This window comes from Oreochromis aureus, linkage group 8 (genome assembly GCF_013358895.1).
Source record: "Oreochromis aureus strain Israel breed Guangdong linkage group 8, ZZ_aureus, whole genome shotgun sequence".
NCBI classification, from domain to species: domain Eukaryota; kingdom Metazoa; phylum Chordata; class Actinopteri; order Cichliformes; family Cichlidae; genus Oreochromis; species Oreochromis aureus.
In genome coordinates this window covers 5,442,755-5,458,793 of record NC_052949.1, presented here as the reverse complement: position 1 = coordinate 5,458,793, position 16,039 = coordinate 5,442,755, and the positions used below count along the sequence as shown (strand labels likewise).

Below are 16,039 nucleotides of genomic sequence, written 5' to 3'. Positions count from 1 at the left end.
TTCATGAGCTCCTCAAACACACTTTGCAACTTCTAAATTCTGGATCAACCATTAACACACAAGAAAGGGATTAGTCTACTTTTAGTTACATGAGTCTGTGTGTTCTGTTATTTTTTGGCCATTCAGTCAGAAAACAAAAGGTATTTTGGGGGATTTTTTACTAACTAAATGCAGTACAGGGGTCTGCCCTCTGTCATTCATTCATAATTAAATTAATTTGTGGTAAAGTGAATGAATTATTATTTCTTACCTACATGTCTCTTATTTTTCTTCCTAAGCTGGGGAGGTAGTAAGTATAGCCCAGCTGGCTTCTCTGGCAGGTCGGCCTGTGTCGTCGTGTCAAGGAAGCAAACCCGTCACCTTCCAGCTTCAGGGCAACAAGCTGACTCTGTCTGGGGCACAGATCCACCAAGTTCCAGCAGCTTCCTCACGCCCAGTTCAAGGTTGGTGTCTCCCACTAACTGTGGGGTTTCTAGTTTGCACCGATCAGATTTTATGGTTAGAAAAGGTGTAATATATATGTCATATTGCTGTTTGGGATAGGGGGCTGCTCAAAACAAGTTGTATTATCATTTTTACCTACATTTTGATGCCAGGATTACTTCTGAGTCAAAACATTCTGTGCATGTTAATTAACAAGAAAACTTGGGTGCATCATGTAAATGTGCTAAATTTAGCCATACAGGCCCCGGAAGTTTGATAGCATTTATCTATTGTGGTTATAGTTTAAATGGGACCAGGATATCCTTTGACCTCATTTTTATCTGATTTGAAATCAGACTAAAGGTTAAAGATATTATATGTTTTTGGATTTTTGCAGAATCCCGCTGTAGCTGGACTGCTTTATATTCAGTTATGCCAAAGTCTTTTAATCCTTCAATCAGAAGATAATCCACATTTGTCTGCTTCATTTAACTGATGACTGTTATTCTCCCGTAATTGTGATTGATTTCTTATTTACATAAATCCCATCCCGTCCCATAATTAGGGAGTAATTAAAGTCCTTATAAGAGTCTGATTCGCTGTCACTCTACAGGTAATGTGATAAACCTGGTCCCTGGTGGCGTGCAGCATCACCTCATCAGCCAAGCTGCACAGGTGGCTGTCCAGAGTACAGTCAGCACACACCCTGCAAACAACCCCTCTGCTGCCCCCCCTGCTAATCGCCTGCCACACAACACCACCTCTCAAGGTGTTAAATCCTTCTCCCTCCTCCTTTTATTTTAAATATGAGACTTCCTGCTGGATATATGTAACCCATATTTCTATATTTAATGTTTTTCAGTGTCCTCAACAATGGTGAGCAGCCCTGGGGTCGTGAAGATCGTTGTGCGTCAGTCAACAGGCAAGGAGGGCGGGCCTGTGCCCACCCTGGCTGTGGCCCCTTCCCCTCGTGTTGCTCCCCAGGCATCCCCTTCCCTGCACACACACGCCAACACGACCCCCATCAGGAACACCGCTCCACTGCAAATTGCCCAGCGCACCCCTGGTCCTGCTACCGCCCACTACACCATAGCTCCTCCCAGAAACCCTAGCTCAGCCCTGAACCAGCCCCAACCCCCTCGACCTGTCCTCAAAGTAGTGCAGCCTCCTCCTCCATCGAGCACAGAACAGCCAGGTGAGAGAACGGGCTTGAGCTGTTATTCTCACTGAGCTGAAATTCATGAAGATTGCATGACAAACCGAGCTGGGTCCAGTTTTTAAGCTTTATTTCTTCTTTCCCCTAACAACCTGCAAGTTAATAAAATTTTATGTATAATGAAACATACATACAAGAAGGTATTTTTAAGTAATGAAAATAATTGGATTCTAAATCGAATAACACAGAGATGCAAAAGAAGAAGAAATAAAACTGAAACTGACTTTAAAGCAAATCCATATTGAGTTTTTTACGGGAGGCTGTTTTCTCTTCTGTCTTTCTGCAGCTCCAGCTCAGGTGAGCACCTCTTCTTCTGCTCCAAAGACCTCAGCAACACTGCGGGAAAGTAGCAGCAGCAGTCAGACAGCAGTTAGCACTAAGTCAAAGTCCAAAGCCTTCCCTCCACCCAGGAAGGTGCCTCGTCCCGCTCCTCGCTCGCCTTTCTACATGGTAAGCAGTTTGTCCCTTTGGACTTCACCTGTTATATATTTAAAGCATCTGCAATCATTTTTTGAGGTGTTACCCAATACTTCTTCACCTAGTTAAAATAAATGCCCCCCTGTACTGAGACAATCTAATGTCCTGTTATTTTGGAACCATGCATCAGAGCTATGGAGACATGAACTGGGATGTTTCTAAACTGAAAAGATGCATGAAACATCAGTTAAAAAAACAAACAAACAAACCTTATGTGTGCCAAATCTCAGAGTGATGGAGCTATAAAGACAAGTTTGATCATAGCATTCAGTCAGCGGGGCTCCGCTCACTAAAATGAAACTACATGATCAAAGAGGTTTCACTGTTACGCACAGGTATGGATTTGACATGTTCCGGCTTGTGATACTGGCTCCGTGAGACTTTTAGAAAAGCTTCCACAAAGAAAATTAAAGGTTCATTATTTTGCTTTTACATCAGGATAAGTTTGTTATACTCATTCTACCGGTAGCTGTCGTAGCCAAGCTGTTCCAACAGGTTGTTGCATTGCAGTAACCGACTTGTAAAAGTGTTTTTGAGGTCTTTATGTGGATCACAATGTTTAGATTAAGGCGGTATGGAAACATTAAAAACCATAATCTATTATCTTTAAATTTTATTGGTTAAATTGAAGCATGTCAATAAATTGTATACATCTCTGATGCCAGTTTACCAGTTTGGCAATTTTTTTTTAATTGAAATTCATTCATCACCATTGGCATACAGCAATAAATGATTTGGCCTACCTTGTTTAGTAGACATGGGATGAATATCAGCTGAACAGTGACCACTGTCAGGGATTGGGTTACTCAGGATTTTGGCCCTGTTATAAATTTACTACAATAAACTGGTTTTATAGAATAAAATGTCAGGCTCAATAAAACTGGATTTAAAAAAAAGCTGACAAAGTGCAGTAAAACACTAGAACAGAAAACGGATGACATTCAGCTCAGTTTCAGGTTGTAAAGTGTCGTGAGAGTACGAGGTTGAAATAAAGTGTCAGCGTTTTTCCTCTCCTGTGGTGCAGACGGTGGTCAAGTTTATCAAGGAGCAATAAGTTTGTCATGTGAACTTCAAAGTTGATTTTTTTTTTTTTTTCCAGTTTATTTCCGCTGCCCCCAACTGATTAAGGAAATCAATTACAATCATTTTTTTCTCCATTGTACATTTAAACAAGACTGAGCCTGATATACGAGCATGTTTTTCTTAAATATGCTGTCAACGCTGCCCTGATTTCTGTAGCCTCCATTTACCTGTATCTCTTTACCTCAACAGTCGTGGCTTGCAGACTCTGAGAAACAGCAGCACGACAGCCGGCTGGACTTCATCTTTCGAGTCAATGAGCTCCACTGTGGAGCAAAGCCCATGTACGGTCAGGAGGTTCTGGACTTCCTGACTTTCCTGCCCGGTCATCGTCCATCACCTGCTGCCCTGAACCCTCAGGGGGAGTGGGGCCGCTCTGGCCAGAGCAGCTGTCTGTATGCACAGCAGCAAAACAAGCACGACTACTGGTTTCACAGTCACGCTGTAAGAGAGGCCATCCACAGCATCGAAGGACGGCTGGAGCTGCTGAGTGACATCATAGACCGGTACTTAGCTTAACAGTCGTTGGTTATTTGATATTAAAAAGCTTCAGCTAAGGAGAAGGAGATAACTTCTCTGTTTGTTTAGGTACACATTTGCAATTCCTCCAGTGGAGGCTCCACCCATCTCCATGCACTGCTGCCATCCTCCGCCATCTCTGAACCACAAGCAGGCAGTCTTCTCCTCCATGTTATCAGCTGAAGTCACGCCGCTCACTCGCAGCCTCCACCGCGTCCAGTCCTATATGAGGACGCAGTTCCCTGACCTGAGGCTCATACAGTACGACTGTGGTGAGTTCTCAGTGTGTTTTTTGTTTTGTTTTGTTTTGCAGAAAACCATGGAGCACCTTGTGGCAATCCACACCTACATCAGATACTCCTAATCACAAAATCTGAGGTTTAAATACAAACTGTGTTGACTTGCAGGGGTGACACAAAGCAGGAAAATGCAGGACTGTCTAAGTATCCATTCTCACCTATCAGCCTTTGACAGGATGTTTGATAAGACTGTCATTTACTAAGGTGGGGGTCACCCACAGCTTAGATCCCATTCATCCCTCATCACTGACTCGATCCCAGATGCACACTGGCAACAACTTTAGCAAAACTCTCGACTGTACTGCAAAATTGGCACTAAATTTTCTTGAAATAGTATTTGGTTAGTCTTTTCTTTCCACCACCGGGTTTTATGCATAAAAGGCTGCTTCAAAGAGTTTACTCCATGTGCGATTATTAAATAATTTTATGTTCCTGCAGCTTGTTTTGCTTGCTGGTGGCTCATTTTGTGTCTTCTGTCTCCTGTTTTCAGGTAAGCTTCAGACTCTCCACACTTTGCTGCGAAAGCTGAAGGCGGGAGGCCACAGGGTGCTGATCTTCACTCAGATGACTCGAATGCTGGATGTGCTGGAGCAGTTCCTCAACTACCATGGACACATCTACCTCCGTCTGGACGGCAGCACCCGGGTGGAGCAGAGACAGGTCAGCAGTGATGGTGTTTTGATAACGTAATCTTCACCTGTTCTGCTTCCAGGCAAGAACGAGAAAGCTGTGGTCTGTCTGTGATGCTCATTTCCTCTGTTTGTCTTCTGCACGCCACCACCAGGCGCTCATGGAGCGCTTCAATGCAGATCGACGCATCTTCTGCTTCATTTTGTCAACTCGCAGCGGCGGCGTCGGGGTCAATCTGACCGGGGCCGACACTGTGGTGTTCTACGACAGTGACTGGAACCCCACCATGGATGCTCAGGCTCAGGACCGATGCCACCGAATCGGCCAGACCCGCGACGTCCACATCTACAGGTGATTTTCTTTTTCCCTGCTTTTACTAAAAAAATAATAATCCTCATATAAAAACTTTCCCAAATCAAAACCCACTCCCTTAACTAAGATTTAAGATGCTTTGTTGTCATTATTTAGCCATATAATGAAATTCCGTGTGGTAGAATCAGTTTCTTGGTAGCTTAAAGTCAGACACAATATTATAAAACACAGACAGACATACAATAAATAAGCATACACAATAGAGACTGAACTCACAGACAAAACACACAAAGAGAAACAAAAAGCTGAGAGCACAGAGCTGCTGCATTGAACATAAAGAAAGAAATGTCGTCAGCATCTGTTTGACACATACGAGCATTCATCTTGTTTGACTTAAACTGATGAGCATCTCCTACGTTCTTTGCAGAATTTCAGAAGCAAAAGCAACAAAAAAAAGTAGCAATAAAAAACTAAAGAGTTTAAAACGGAATTTGGAGCTCAGTAGTCTCTGAATTTAAAAAATCTGCAGAATCTGGTTAAACGCTTCACACCACCTGGTCATCACCAACCCATCTGGGTGTAGGGGGAGGTTTTATACAACCGATAATCTTTGGCCCAGTGAAAAATAGAAATGTGATTTTAAAAGACTAAATAGTTTTATGTTCCTCCTCAGGTTGATCAGTGAGCGCACGGTGGAGGAGAACATTTTGAAGAAGGCAAACCAGAAGAGGATGCTGGGAGATATGGCTATCGAAGGAGGAAACTTCACCACAGCCTTCTTTAAACAGGTATCGGGTTTACATGGGGCCTTCTTTGTAAAATAAATGCCCTTCAGTTGAGCATTTTCTCTTCTTTCTTCTTTTGTGTCTGGATAAGCTCAGTGATTCATCTGTGCATGATTAATAGTCGAAAGGGGCTCAAACATGTGGGTGGGTGCTTGGTGCATAATTGAATACAGTCACTGGTATCATGTGAAGGGATATTTTTTCAGTGCTGGATGACAGGGCGAGACCTCATCCCCCTTTTAATTAAATTTGTTCAAACTGTCTTTTATATAAATACCACTTGTGCTTTTTTTTTTTTTTTTTTTATAAGTATAATGGAGTTTCTTCTAATTGATCTTTTTGAGTTTAGTGTGTTGATGACATTAAGCAGTTCAAGTGCCTCTTGTTTTCTGTTTCATCAAGCACACATAACCCGTTCTGCCTTTGCTAAATCGACTGTCACTTTGTTCCTCAGCAAACCATCAGAGAGCTGTTTGATGTGAATGAGGGGGAGAAGAGGGAGGCGGCGGTGGAGCTGTCGGTGCCCCAGGCTGAGGAGGAGGAAGCCGTCAACAAGCAGAGCACCACCATCCTGGAGCAGGTTAGAAACTTGGTGTAACTGGATATTTACCGCCCACCTTTTGGTGATTACCAGGAACAAAATGTACTTTTACAGCAAGTCTTACATGCAGTATAAACTGAATCAGGTTTTTGCTTAAAAAAATGATCTCCTGTTAAAGGTGATCTTCTTGTGAACTTCTGGACTGTTTCAAGGACTTTTCAAAAATTTAGCGATTCCTTTATTGACATTACTCATTGATTCAATTCTTAATCAATCGACTGGGTCCTCATTGGCTCTGTTTTGACAGCTAAGCAGGAACAAAGAAATTACATTCATTCAAATTAATTGTATACTGTGGGTCAAATGTTTGTTGAGGTATTTCCCGTCTTTGTTGTGATCAGTGTTGAAACTTTGCTCAAAAAAGTAATTATTACACAGAACACTTTTCTCAAAAGTAATGCAGTACATGACTTAATTACACCCAGGAAAATGTAATTCGTTATACTACTTGTTACATTACTTTCACTCTGCGTTCTTGGCTAGCTTAGCGTTAGCATGCTGTCTGGGCAGATTCTTTTAAAGAACCGTTGTTGCGGTTTTTTCTGTCCTGGACATGCAGGTTTCCACTTTACCGTTCATCTCGTCCTTTTGTACAATAAAAGTAAATGTTCAGATCCATGCTCTAGACTGCTTCGCTATTTTCCTCCTCTGATACACAAACTGAAATCAGCTGATTGTGCAAGAACCGGAATTGAACTACTTGGAACTGGTTTTCTACAATAACTGGTTCTCGATTCCCATCCCTAACGGCTCCCAGTTTTGTGGCTTGATCTGACACGAGAACTCCTGTCGTGTTCCTCCTCTACTTGTGCCCTGGCTGTACTTGAACTCTTGATCTCCTCCAGCGTGTCAAAGCCTTGATAATGCACATTTTCAAAAATTTTCTTGCACTGTGCTGTGTGCTGGGACGCACCACAGTTTAGATAATTTCTGCTGACATCCAGGGCTTAAAAATGAAGCCATCTGAGGCTGGCTTTGAAAGCAAGCCATCCTCATATTCATGTAAACATGTATATGAGGATGGTGATGGTGTTAAAATGCCCAAATTTACAGCAGGACTAAACCCATTTATAGACCAGTACAAAAACATTTCTGGACTCTATGGATAGTTTCATCCTTTTCCAACTCTGCAGGAGACGAAATTTATAATAACTCCTCCATCTGGTCAGGGTGTTGTAGCTGCTATTTTTCCCCTCCTCCAATTCCATTCACTAACCTGGACCACTGTTTGAAAAGAATACAATAGAATAACTTTGGAGATTCGACCAATTTGACTAGGCTAAGTTATTTGATTTTTAAAACCTGAACTTTATTTCACACCTTGTATGCACACATAATCCAAAAGAGTCAGGAAAAAGTTTTACTCCTGCCACATTTATCATGCTTGTGGACATTTACCTGATTATCTCCATCTGTTTGCTTCAGGCGCTGTGTCGTGCTGAGGATGAGGAGGACATAGTGGCAGCCTCTCAGGCCAAAGCAGAGCAGGTGGCCGAACTGGCGGAGTTCAACGAAAACATACCGCTGGATGACGGCGGGGAGCAGGAGGAAGTGGAGGAGCTCTCTAAAGCGGAGCAGGAAATAGCCGCACTGGTGGAGCAGGTGAGTAAAAAGGCATCGACTATAAAAATGTATAATATAATAAAATATTAATGCTCTGCTGAATCTTTGAATTACAGTTTGTTTAAACGTACCTTTTCCTCTGCTTGTCTTTAGCTCACTCCCATTGAACGCTACGCCATGAACTTCCTGGAAGCTTCGTTAGAAGATGTGTGCAAAGAGGAGTTGAAGCAGGCTGAGGTAAAATCACAACTTTCAACTTCAGCTTAATAATTAGTAGTAAATGACCTGTATTTGTATAGCGCTTTACTTAGTCCCTAAGGACCCCAAAGCGCTTTACATGTTCAGTCATCCACCCATTCACACACTGGTGATAGCAAGCTACATTGTAGCCACAGCTGCCCTGGGGTGCACTGACAGAGGCGAGGCTGCCGGACACTGGCGCCACCGGGCTCTCTGACCACCACCAGTAGGCAACGGGTGACGTGTCTTGCCCAAGACACGTCACCAGTAGGCAACGGGTGACGTGTCTTGCCCAAGAACACAACGACTGAGACTGTCGGAGCTGGGGCTCGAACCGGCAACTTTCCGATTACAAGACGAACTGCCAACTCTTGAGCCACGATCGCCACGATAATACTTGAAAGTAATTTAGACAATAAAAGGAAAAGCAGGAACTAGAATATATTTGATTTTGGTTTAAGTCAAACATTTTAACTTGATAAAACTTGAAAAAAAAAATCTTCTCCTCTTGTGTGCTTAGGAACAGGTGGAGGCTGCCAGGAAGGGTCTGGACCAGGCCAAGGAGGAGGGCCTGAAGCTCCACACGTCATCTGATGATGACGAGGATGACTTTTTGTCAACACCAACTTCTGTCGAACCCGCCCATCCAGCTCCAGCCCGCCGTGGTCGTAAACCCAAGGACAAGACCGCCACCTCTACGAGGACTAGCGGCCGACTCCGTGGGGCTTCGCCTGAAACTGAGCCTGAGCCCACGACTCCCAGAGAAGTGCCTGAAAGATCCCGCTCAGGTCTGAGAGGACGAGGAGCTGCCAAAGACACAGGTTCTGTGTCTACGACCCCATACCGCACAGACCACCACAGAACTTCATCATCCACCCGGGTTCAAGATTCCTCCAAATGTTCGAAAGCGTCATCTCCCGCCAGAGATCACCAGAGCGCCAAAACCAGGACTCAACCAAACCGCTCCCATCCCAGCCCAGTGCCTTCCCCTCCTACAGCCTCGCCCCCTGGTGGGAAACAGCAGTGTGCTGGGGAGACGGACAGTAAAATCTCCAAAACGGGGAGGGAGGAGAAGGAGGTGGAGAATGAGAGGAGGGCGTCTGAGTCATCGCTGGAGTCCAGCTGTCCGGCGGATCATCAGACTAAGGACGATGACAGTAAAGACTGCGCCATGTCTCCTCCCTCCACCAGCTCACGGTCGCCTCGCAAGCGGCAGTCAGCGGACGGTGAAGTGCTGCGGGGACTGGTTGAAGATTCACCATCAGCCAAAGTTCTGCGGAAGCTCCCGGGCCGGCTGGTCACAGTGGTGGAAGAGAAGGAGCCACGAAAGAGGCGGCGGCGAGGAAGTGGGACAGGAGGTGGTTGCTCTTCAGAAGAGGCAACGGCGGAGGACAGCGGTGCTGGATTTGTTGACGAGCCAAACAAAGAGGACGCATCACCGAGCCCAGACAGCAAAACTAAAGAGACTGTTACCAAATCCCCTCTGGACCAAGACGCTACCCCAAGTCCGCCTGTGCACCCTCAGCCTGTCAGAGGCTATCCTCCATATTCCCCTCCTCATCTGTCTCCTGACATGCCAGTGCTGAGGAATCTTCCTGTGCGGCGCAGATTGGAAACAGAATCTCGTATGGCTGCTCAGATGGGAGAGCAGCATCTGGGGAGAGGACGGGGAGTGAACCAGTCCAGGAAAACAGACATGCCACCAGGCAGAGACGCTGCTTCCGCCTCTGCTGCGGAGTCCAGCGTGAACTCTCTCATGCCACCTTTGAAAAGAAAGAGGGGCCGGCCCCCTAAGACTCCCACAAGACTACCTGAACTTGACAACACATCGACCACATCCCCACATCCCATCTCGGCAATTGAGGAAGGAAACCCGCCACTGTCCCCTAAACGTAAGAGGGGTCGTCCCCGAAAGGACTCGACGACCACGCTAGAGACCGTTAATGAGAGCCAGAACTCTGATCTATCAAAAACTGATTCCAGGACAGAACTGACGATCTCAGAGACCCCGCCTCCTGCTGCTATTTTTGAAATGACTCAGTCTTCACAGTCAACCAAAGCTGATCAGACAGACACTAAAACTGAGGCTTTGGCCCCGCCTCCAAATCCAGCCTCTTCAACAAAGTCAGATGAAATTTCCACACCCGTCTCACTTCCCACTCCACCTGCACCCCAGGTGACCTCACCGATCTCTGAGCCTGCCTCTCCCCAAGTGGTTGCTTCAGCTCCAGCTCCATGTCCAGCCCCAGCACCAGTCCTCTCTTCTTCCACGTATACCTCCACCCCCGTCAGCAACACAGCTTCGTCACCACCTGTCAGCGATGTCTCACCTCCTCCTCCAGGTGTTAAACCAACACCTGTGGTTTCCACAGTTTCAGAGGCTGCTGTTCAACCAGCTGTGGAGGCAACCACCACCACAACCACACCAATTACACACTCCACTCCACCCACTACGTCATCTTCCAAAGCTGTTAAAGACCCCACCCCAACACTCACAACAGCTGCTACCACAGTGTCTGTAACAGTTAGTATTACACCACAAGTCACCACTGCAGTGACATCACCTCCAACTGCTTCTCTTGTGAAGGACTTGCCACAAGCCTCTCTAGCCTCCACCCCCTCCAGTCATCCTGTATCTAGTCTGGATACAGCTTCGCCCAAGCAGACCTCTCAAGCTACAGCTTCACCCAAGCAGGCCCCTCCAACTACAGCTTCCCCCAAACAGACCTCCCCAGCTCCATCTTTACCCAAGCAGAGCCTTCAAGCTACAGCTTCCCCCAAGCAGACCTCTCCAGCTACAGCTTTGCCTAAACAGGCCCCTGTAGCTACACCTTCCCCCAAGCAGACCTCCCCAGCTCCACCTTCGTCCAAGCAGACCTCCCCAGCTCCACCTTCGCCCAAGCAGACCTCCCCAGCTCCACCTTCGCCCAAGCAGACCTCCCCAGCTCCACCTTCGCCCAAGCAGACCTCCCCAGCTCCACCTTCGCCCAAGCAGACCTCCCCAGCTCCACCTTCGCCCAAGCAGACCTCCCCAGCTACAGCTACAACTGTGACAGCTCCAGTAAAAACAGCACAAACCAGTATGTTAGACTCAATCCAGAACGTGTCTGACAAGACTTCTACATCACCACCAGTCAAAACAGTGGCACCATCTTCTGGTAATACAGCTCCACCTTCCCCTCCAGCCAAAGCGAAGACAATTGAGACTGCTAACAAAAGCCCGACCGAACAAGCATCACCAACTGCAGAGGTTCAGGAACATGTAGAGCCCGAAAAGCCTTCAGCATCAAGTCCAGTCTGCACACCTCCTCCAACTACACCATCCACAAGTGCTGCTACACCTGCAGAGGCAAAGAAGGCTTCAGCAGCTTCATCAACCCCAGCAGAAGGAGTAACAACACCTTCAACTGCAGCACCCTCCGAAGTCCTCACTTCTTCTTCTTCTGCTCCTCCCAAAACTGCAGAAAAGACTGACAAGACAACACCTCCGGTAACAGCTACAACACCAGCATCACTGTCTGTCACCATAGCTACACCATCACCAGAAAAGTCTACTTCCCTAGGGTCAACAACCACAACCATCACCCCTGCGTCAGTAGCTACAGTCACAGCATCCACAACCAAAACAGCTCCACCCGTGTCCACTACACAAACCTCTGCAGTCACTTCCTCTCAGCTACAAACTTCTTCATCCACAAGAGTTCCTGCACCATCTCAGACCGAGGAAGCCACACCTGCTCCCATATCCGCTCCCTCATCCACTACCCTCGTTGCACCATCTTTAGAGCCATCAACAGAGAAAGAGTCAGCTTCTAAAAGCGACCAAGAAGAGGTGACAGAAATGGAAACGGATCCTGTGGAGGCTGAAGCTGCGATGAGTAAGGAAGACGACGACAAAAAGTCAGACATTAGCCAGTCTCAGCCTAAAAGAAGAAAGGTGGAGAGTTCCTCTGAGACCAAAGAGTCAGGAAGTCCCCAAGGAGTGGGACGAGAAACAAAAGCCACAACCCCCACTCCGAAAGATGAAGCTAACCCTCGGGAAGAAGAGAAAACTACTGAGGATCAGAAACCTGCCAAACAGAAAAGGTCACTTAGTCGCCAGAGTAGCCAGGAGTCTGCTCGCTCTTCTTCGCCATCGTCTGGGTGCTCTACCTCCACCCTCACCCGCCATGCTCACCACAAGAGGACCTACGAGAACCGACATCCTACCAAGAAGAGGCGAGTGGATCCTACATCAGAGGCAGGGAAGGAGGACAAGGAGGAACAAGGCGAGGAGGAGGAGAAGATAGAAGGGGGTAGTGAGACAGATCTTCCCACCACTGCCTCTCGAAGGAGGCGCTCCAGATCTCCTTCCTCTTCCTCCTCCGACTCTGACAGCGGCGACAGCAGGAAGGAGCACCGACTCACTCGCTCAGCAAAACGCAGGCTCCAAGATCAGGAGAAGGAAAAGTGCACCAAGGACAGAAAGGGAGCCAAACCAGCACGCAGCTCAGACAGAAACCCGTCAAACAATGCCAACGCGTCCACGGGAGGAGAGTCGGGCAGCGATACTTCCTCTGTTAGGATCACCAGGAAGTCTGCGGGATCACAGCCGCCACAGGACACTAAAACGCTGTCCAACAGCACGTCCTCGCTGCCTCCTGAGCCAGAGGTTCTAGGGAAAAGGTGCTCAGCACTCAATGCAGCAGCCAAGCTTTTAGCTATGAAAGGCAGGGTGGACACCCCGGGCCACACCCCTCGGAAAGACTCCACCCCTAAAGCTTCTGCGACTTCCACCACTGCCCCTTCGGACAAAAACCAAAAGCCTAAAAGTAAAAGTGTGCCAGCCTCTCCTCAGAGCAACTCTGTGACCAACAACAAAAGCAGCAAACCTTCAACACCCAATCAGCCGAGCCGATCTACATCACGCTCCACCAGACAGTGCCCTGGCTCTCTGGTTCCACCCTTAGAGGTGGAGTATAAGAGGCCTAAACCAGAGGAGAAAGAGAGAGGGAGCAGGAAGTCCTCGAGGAGCAAGGAAGGCGAGGGAGAGACGCGATCGTCGTCACGGGGCCACAGCGCCTGCAGCAGCATGAGCAGCGACGGCGAGGGCGACTGCGGCGGACGCAGCAGCAGAAGCCGCAGCAGCAGCAACAGCAGCCAGCGCACCCTCAGCTCCCAGAACACGGAGCACCGAGGTTCCCGCTCCCGTGCCACTTCCTCCGGCAGCGAACGGGAGAGGGAACGCAGCCCTGAGCGAGCAAAGAGCCGTGACAAAAAGGAGAAGCAACAGCGAGAGAGTCGCAAGGATGGCAGGAGGTCCCAGAAGCTCTCGCAGGATGTGACCAGCAGCTCGGGAACCGAGGGGTCAACGCCGGACAGGGTGCTACGGAGTGTTGCTGCACTCGCTGCGGTGCAGGCCCGGTCACCGGCTGCAAGCACCCGCTCCTCCTCGAGCCAACAGCGTCACAATAAGACATGATTGGAGTGCCAAAGGGGGGAATTAAAAACAAAAACAAAAAACAGAAGCGAGGGCGTGGCAGAGCGTGATACGAGAGCATGGCGTGATCTCCAAGGTTGCTGCTTTGTCTGCACTCTGAGGAAAAACAAGAGCAAACTGAGTGCTGCACAAGCCAGGGACCTCCCCGCCTCTCGGGCCCTCTCCCTTTCTAGTCGGGGCGCGCCAGCTCTGCTTTTCAGCACTGGGGGAAGGCTCAGGGACGCTGGACTGACGGTAAACAGGTGGCGCCAGTGTCGAGCGTCCAGATATGTGGACATGTCGTGGATAAAACTCGCCACTTGGACTCAGAGGGGGTGGGGCGTGGGTGGGACAAAAGGTGCAAGTTGTTAGTTCACATTATGTACTGTAATCATTAAAAGACTGGAACACTCAGATGCTCTGTTAAGACGGGGTTAAACGGCGCCCTCTGCTGGGGTTACACATGAAAAGTAATTTGTGTGACATTTAAAAGTCTCGAGTGAGCGGTTGTATTGTAAGTTGAAGGTTTTAGAAAGTTTGGTTTTGAGATTTTCTGTCCTGACTATTGTTTCTCTGTAGTCAGTTGATAAGTTATGCATATTTTATTATTTCTTCCAGGTTATTAGGAAGAGAACAGATCTGTCAATGTGATCTTTGCTGCACTATGCTGGAGCTCGTCTTTTTGCTTGGCCCCTCCTCTCCCCCTCTTTGTTTATTTTTTATTTTTTTTCCATGTCACTTTCTGTTCATCGGATTCGAAAATCCAGCCTTGCATTTCTCTTTTGCACATCTTTAATAACGTGGCCCTCGGCTTTTTTTCAGTACACTGTGGTGTTGTGATGCGTTTGTTCAACAACTGAAGTCGATTAATTGGTTCCTGGTACCTGACGATGTTTGTCACACCACAAAATCCAGCTTTCACTCCCCCAAAACGTCCTAAAGGCAGTTTAAAAAATTACTTGTCACAAAAAGCCAAGTAAATGTCGAGAACTGAATTTAAGAGGGCCTCTGTGGCCAAATGGTTTTGAACCTCAGATTGCCTTGTGAAGCACCTGAAGCAGGGGTGTTAAATTTCTCTTATTCAGTTATTAAAAAACAAATTAATCCAAAAAATGATGTGGGGAAAAATCCAACCCTTACATGAAACATGAAAGGAAAAACACCCTGAGCATCAGTGCTACCGAATTAATGTTTTATTTTTCTGAACTTTTTTTTTTTCTTGTCTCTCTCACATCATCGATTTTGGTTCATGTTTAAAAAAAAAAAAAAAAAAAAGAAAAGAAAAAAAGTATACTTGGACAAAATAAAAAAAAAAAGTGAATAAAATTACTGGTACAGTTTGAGATGACTGTAAATTGTCGAATTACTTTTGAACAAAGGTGATATCTGGTGTGGGGGGGCGGGGGGGTAGTTTATGGTGATGGTCTTACTTTGATTTCTGTCTCTTTTTGTTGCATTCCTTTGATCCTTGTAATTCCACATTGTTTTACTTGAAAATTATGGCAATTACAGTTGAATAAAAAGACCAAAAGTTAGTTGAATTTTTTTTTTTTTTTTTTTTTTTAATTTTATGAAGATTTGTTTCTGTCTGTGACCAACAAATGGTAAAATGGTAAATGGCCTGTATTTATATAGCGCTTTACTAGTCCCTAAGGACCCCAAAGCGCTTTACATATCCAGTCATCCACCCATTCACACACACATTCACACACTGGTGATGGCAAGCTACATTGCAGCCACAGCCACCCTGGGGCGCACTGACAGAGGCGAGGACAAAAGGACAAAAGAAAGAAGAGCTGGAGCTCTGCGACTGTCTGCTGAGCTTCACCTTCTATTAGTGCGACTTACCGTACTCCAACTCTTAATGGATTATCTAACAAATATGGTTTGCTGTGTAGCAGAAGTCATCCAAGAGGTTATTAGTGTGTTTATGGATGCAATCTTAATGCCTTCACTTCCAAATATCATGACTTCTACCTGCAAAAATGCAGTTGGAGCTAGAAAAAACAGTTGAAGCCAACAAACCAACTCAGCTGAGGTTAAATCCTGAACTGTGAAAAATTGTCAGGAAATTTTACTTATCGAACCCTCTGACCAAAAATATGTATAAATTTGCATATGAGTTTTAATTTATATAACTTTTGCTACATCTGGGTTTTATTTAATTTGAATAAACATTAAAATGAACGAATAATTTTTTTAACTAAGAATAAAGAGGAAATGTCTTAAGTTTTAGTATTTCTGATGAGGTACTGCTGGGTGTGCTTATTGACCAAGACAGAAAAAAATGGAAGACTATTAGTGCCACTGGACAAAATGGGGAGGGGTCTTTTAGATTTGTTTTTCCAGAATGCTGAGAAAATTTTTTTTAAGAACCCCCCTCCCCATTTTTCCCCCCCCAGTGCCCTGAAACAGCATCTGTATCTGTAACAGAGA

The 16,039-nt window shown here is 46.4% G+C and overlaps 1 protein-coding gene across 3 annotated transcripts in view; it reads left to right on the top strand.

Annotated features, from left to right (window-relative positions):
- Window positions 1-15,141, top strand: part of LOC116335625 (Snf2-related CREBBP activator protein) — a 35,845-nt gene extending 20,704 nt beyond the window's left edge. For all 3 annotated transcript variants that reach the window (XM_039616232.1, XM_039616233.1, XM_039616234.1), the window contains 13 exons: window positions 279-443; window positions 1,037-1,192; window positions 1,286-1,618; window positions 1,926-2,089; window positions 3,389-3,702; window positions 3,785-3,987; window positions 4,505-4,674; window positions 4,799-4,995; window positions 5,630-5,744; window positions 6,196-6,321; window positions 7,768-7,944; window positions 8,059-8,142; window positions 8,666-15,141. In XM_039616232.1, the coding sequence (XP_039472166.1) occupies window positions 279-443; window positions 1,037-1,192; window positions 1,286-1,618; window positions 1,926-2,089; window positions 3,389-3,702; window positions 3,785-3,987; window positions 4,505-4,674; window positions 4,799-4,995; window positions 5,630-5,744; window positions 6,196-6,321; window positions 7,768-7,944; window positions 8,059-8,142; window positions 8,666-13,606 (7,145 nt within the window). In that variant the 3' untranslated portion in view covers window positions 13,607-15,141. The remainder of the gene's footprint in view (window positions 1-278; window positions 444-1,036; window positions 1,193-1,285; window positions 1,619-1,925; window positions 2,090-3,388; window positions 3,703-3,784; window positions 3,988-4,504; window positions 4,675-4,798; window positions 4,996-5,629; window positions 5,745-6,195; window positions 6,322-7,767; window positions 7,945-8,058; window positions 8,143-8,665) is intronic.
- The last annotated feature ends 898 nt before the right edge of the window (window positions 15,142-16,039 follow it).